A 5,114-nucleotide genomic window follows, 5' to 3' on the forward strand; every position below is an offset into this window, starting at 1 on the left:
CAAGAAAACCATCCCAACCGTAAAGCATGGGGGTGGAAACATCATATTCTGGGGGTGCTCTTCTGCAAAAGGGACAGGACGACTGCACCGTATTGAAGGGAGGATGGATGGGGTCATGTATTGTGAGATTTTGGCAAACAACCTCCTTCCCTCAGTAAGAGCACTGAAGATGAGTCATGACTGGGTCTTCCAGCATGACAATGACCCCAAACACACAGCCACGGCAACTAAGGAGGGGCTCCGTAAGAAGCATTTCAAGGTCCTGGAGTGGCCTGGCCAGCCTCCAGACCGCAACTCAATAGAAAATCTTTGGAGGGAGCTGAAACTCCAAACCTGAAAGATCTAGAGAAGATCTGTATGGAGGAGTGGACCAAAATCCCTGCTGCAGTGTGTGCAAACCCGGTGAAAAACTACAGGAACCATTTGACCTCTGTAATTGCAAACAAAGGCTACTGTACCAAATATTAACATTGATTTTCACAGGTGTTCAAATACTTATTTGCAACAGTAACATACAAATAAATTATTAAAAAAATCATACATTGTGATTTCTGGATTTTTTTTTTTTTTTTTTTAGATTATGTCTCTCACAGTGGACATGCACCTAAGATGAAAATTTCAGACCCCTCCATGGTTTCTAAGTGGGAGAACTTGCAAAATCGCAGGGTGTTCAAATACTTATTTTCCTCACTGTACCAAGTTGGTGGAAATTGGTTGAAGGACCTGGGAGGAGTAGTGAAACATGCAAATGTAAATCTAATTACAGTATTTGTGGAAATGGCAAAATAAAATGTAGAATTTTTTTATTCAAAAATCATTTGTAACAAACATTAGCAGACAGTGTGCACACATTTCTTTAGGCTATTCCTGTTTGCTCGGGTCACCACAGTGAGATCTACAGATGTGCATTTTGATTTGGCATAAGTTCTTCACCAGATACATCCTGAGACAACTGTAGATGCACGCTTTAGATGGGAATGGCGACTTTTGAACCCACCACCTTCTTGCTGGGAAGCTCACAGATTGCGGATTATTAAAATGAAAGGCATCAGGGGGCTGATGCACACCCTGTGTGCTTGACACACCATGATACAAATGTACAAGTAAATATACATATGTCTGTAATGGTGTTTAGACTTCTCGGTTGATGAGATAAAGAAGATTTTAAAAAAATGTTTATCTGACCATGTTTTCCTTGACCTTTAAACTACTCCAAAATGTAATTACCTCCACCACTGATATCTATCTAAGTAATATTCCCACCAAGCTTGATCCATCTAGGCTTCTTGGTTGTTGAAATATATTAAAACAAAGATGTTTTTCAGACCATGTTTTCCATAATCTTGACTTTTGACCAAACTAGTTAAAAATTTAATCACCACTAGATATCTAGCCAAATAATATTCCCATCAGGTTTGAAGAAAATCTGTCCAGTTATCTTGTCCACAGACACACGCTGGTAAAAACGACACCGATTCGGCAATTTCTACAACATCGGAATGACTCAGATTAATGACAAAAACTACCGGCTGTCGTGGTTGCAGCATTGCCCCACACTCTGCTGTGGACCAGGACTGTGGCTTGGCTCACAGCAGGGCACTGAGTCGTGGCTGTGAGGAGGGAGAGGTGCGCCGGCAGTCGGATTTGGCCAGCCTTCGTAAGTCTCGCCTGTGGCATCGCTTCTGTTCATGCTGGACACTGGGGCGTACGCTTGGACCGGGTAGGATCCAGGGGTCGGGTTGATGAGTGGAAGGAGAGTTTTCCTCCGCTCTTCTACGGAAGCAGGTACAAACAGAACGCCACCGATTCTCCTCAACACCCTGAAAGGCATTGTCTTCTCCAGAAGACATGCCTCAGCCTCGGACGTGTCCAGGAGGGAAAACCATCCTCTCCCAAACATCCAGCCAATCAGGACACCAATGATGTTACAGGGGAGCACACTGTGAGGGACGATGACTGTGGTGATGACGAGAAAGAGCCACGGGAGGGCCACGATGGGCAGACTGAGTCCACACAAGAAGGCTTTGGCTGATCTCGAGTGGGACGATGTCAGAGCCGCACAGGCCAACGCCACCGGGACCAAACCCTCCGCAGGACCGAACTCCTGCAGGAGGTCCACCAAGGAGTAACACAGGCCTGTGATGAGGGACAGCAGGAGAAAGATCAGCAGGAACCTGACAGTGCCAACACCTTTTTCCAGAGTGCCGCTGAGCAACAGCAGGACGTTGATGCTGAGCAGAAGCTGGACGAAGCTGCTGTGGGAGAAAGTGTGAGTGAGCAGCCTGTGGACGTGTCCTGTCCTGAAAACACTTCCACCCACGCTGAACAGCTCCTGGGTCCATCTGAAATATGACGTCATGCCAAACAGAGCAGAGGACAGGAGGGCGACGGTTAGAATCCCGCACGTCAGAACAGGCGCCGAGTCCCTGAAAACACTTTGTACGACCCTTTTAACCTCCTCTACTCCTTTCATCTTCAGTTAACGTTTGCTGCAAACTCTCAACAATAATAAAACATAATGTGTTTTCAGTGTCCACACTTCCGGATCTGCAAGGTCCGTGACGTAGGTTTACGTCACCGATCAGCGTAAAATATCGAGAGCGAGGGTTGCCGCGGAGCAGCCATCTTACCACTCCCTTCTGAATATGACCAGCACGCTGCTCAGAGTGCCGCTCTCACTGGACCGACATCTCTACTGTTTTGGCATTGTGGGATACAACCCCTGGCAAAAATTATGGAATCACCAGCCTCGGAGGATGTTCATTCAGTTGTTTAATTTTGTGGAAAAAAGCAGATCACAGACATGACACAAAACTAAAGTCATTTCAAATGGCAACTTTCTGGCTTTAAGAAACACTATAAGAAATCAGGAAAAAAAAATTGTGGCAGTCAGTAACGGTTACTTTGTTAGACCAAGCAGAGGGAAAAAAATATGGAATCACTCAATTCTGAGGAAAAAATTATGGAATCATGAAAAACAAAAGAACGGTCCAACACATCACTAGTATTTTGTTGCACCACCTCTGGCTTTTATAACAGCTTGCAGTCTCTGAGGCATGGACTTAATGAGTGACAAACAGTACTCTTCATCAATCTGGCTCCAACTTTCTCTGATTGCTGTTGCCAGATCAGCTTTGCAGGTTGGAGCCTTGTCATGGACCATTTTCTTCAACTTCCACCAAAGATTTTCAATTGGATTAAGATCCGGACTATTTGCAGGCCATGACATTGACCCTATGTGTCTTTTTGCAAGGAATGTTTTCACAGTTTTTGCTCTATGGCAAGATGCATTATCATCTTGAAAAATGATTTCATCATCCCCAAACATCCTTTCAATTGATGGGATAAGTGTCCAAAATATCAACGTAAACTTGTGCATTTATTGATGATGTAATGACAGCCATCTCCCCAGTGCCTTTACCTGACATGCAGCCCCATATCATCAGTGACTGTGGAAATTTACATGTTCTCTTCAGGCAGTCATCTTTATAAATCTCATTGGAACGGCACCAAAGAAAAGTTCCAGAATCATCACCTTGCCCAATGCAGATTCGAGATTCATCACTGAATATGACTTTCATCCAGTCATCCACAGTCCACGAATGCTTTTTCCTTAGCCCATTGTAACATGATTCATGTCAGTCCACTTGGTGCAACAGCTCTCCAAGGTGTGATCACTCATTTTTAGATGCAGACTAACGAGCAGATCTGATTTGATGCAGGTGTTAGTTTTGGGGATGAAAATTTACAGGGTGATTCCATAATTTAGTCCTCAGAATTGAGTGAGTCCATATTTTTTTTCCCTCTGCTTGGTCTAAAAAAGTAACCGTTACTGACTGCCACAATTATTTTTCCTGATTTCTTATAGTGTTTCTTAAAGCCAGAAAGTTGCCATTTGAAATGCCTTTAGTTTTGTGTCATGTCTGTGATCTGCTTTTTTCTACAAAATTAAACAACTGAATGAACATCCTCCGAGGCCGGTGATTCCATAATTATTGCCAGAGGTTGTAGATAGCTCGCGCCCACAGATTGACTACTATGGCAAGCTAACAGTGCCACAATTACGCCACTTTCAGACACGTTTTGCCAAAAATACACTGTAAAAAATGCCGTTTTGTCGGTTATTACAGCGTTTTTTTACGCCATAATTAAAGACGACACCCTTAAATGTGCTGTAATTTGTCAAAAAAATATGTCGTTTTTCACACCGCAATGGAGCCCTTAAAAAAACACCGTAAAAAAAGTGGGCATCTGAACAGCGTTTTTTTACACCATTTTTTAAAGGGCTCCATTGTGGCATGAAAAACGGCGTATCGTTTGACACATTACAGCGTGTATTTTTGGTGAAACGCGTCTGAAAGTGGCGTAATTGTGGCACTGTTGGCTTGCCATAGTCTACTTTCGCGAAACTGCTCAGCGCCGCTCTCATTGGAGCAACAATACACAGAACGTGTTTCTTTGTCCCAGATAGATCTCTTTCAGTGCAGCTTCTTGTTCTGACTTTAACACGAAGTTAACACCCAAGTCTTTCATTGCCAACTGTAAATGGTAATCAAAACATTCCAATTGTATCTTTCTGAACTCTTTTGCATCAAACTCCATCATATCAAAGTTAAGTTAAGAAAACAACTGCTTGCAGATCCTTTAATATCACTAAGTAGGTGCTCTAATGTTACATGCATTGTATGTGCACAGCAGGAGATAAATGTGTTGAAAAAATCAAACTAGTAGTTATGTGTGCAAAGTAAAAAAAAACAAAACAAAATTTTTACAATATGTACAAACTTTTCTTAATTAGACTGGCCATTACCATAGCCAAGGTGACCAGTCACTGATACTAAAATGTAATTGAATTTGGGTGTAGGTCACTACCGTAACCTAAGTAAGATATGGGAGTAGTTAGGATCTAGGCCAGTACCCCAACTCGGATCAATCACACATGGTCCTACAGTAATATAATAACTAAATGGTGATTACCCGGGGGTGGGATCAACACGTGGCTTTAGGCTTATGGAGAAACAGTAAGATTTCAACATATAACATTTGACAAATTGACCAGGGACACTGCTGCTACCTCGGTCAAAATTGAAACATATCAAGAATTGGCTAGAGCA

The 5,114-nt window shown here is 42.9% G+C and overlaps 1 protein-coding gene across 1 annotated transcript; it reads right to left on the reverse strand.

Moving 5' to 3' along the window:
- Positions 1-711: 711 nt before the first annotated feature.
- LOC117526989 (rhomboid domain-containing protein 2-like) lies at positions 712-2,567 on the reverse strand. The gene has a single exon (XM_034189121.1). The coding sequence runs from the start codon at positions 2,471-2,473 to the stop codon at positions 1,523-1,525; it is 951 nt and encodes a 316-aa protein (XP_034045012.1). The 5' UTR covers positions 2,474-2,567; the 3' UTR covers positions 712-1,522.
- Between the last annotated feature and the right edge of the window lie 2,547 nt (positions 2,568-5,114).

The sequence above is a fragment of the Thalassophryne amazonica genome, chromosome 15 (assembly GCF_902500255.1).
Source record: "Thalassophryne amazonica chromosome 15, fThaAma1.1, whole genome shotgun sequence".
Taxonomy (NCBI): domain Eukaryota; kingdom Metazoa; phylum Chordata; class Actinopteri; order Batrachoidiformes; family Batrachoididae; genus Thalassophryne; species Thalassophryne amazonica.

What these genes read in the sequence shown, in the direction of transcription:
- LOC117526989 (XM_034189121.1), bottom strand. Translation starts at nt 2,473, where the DNA reads ATGAAAGGAGTAGAGGAGGTTAAAAGGGTCGTACAAAGTGTTTTCAGG.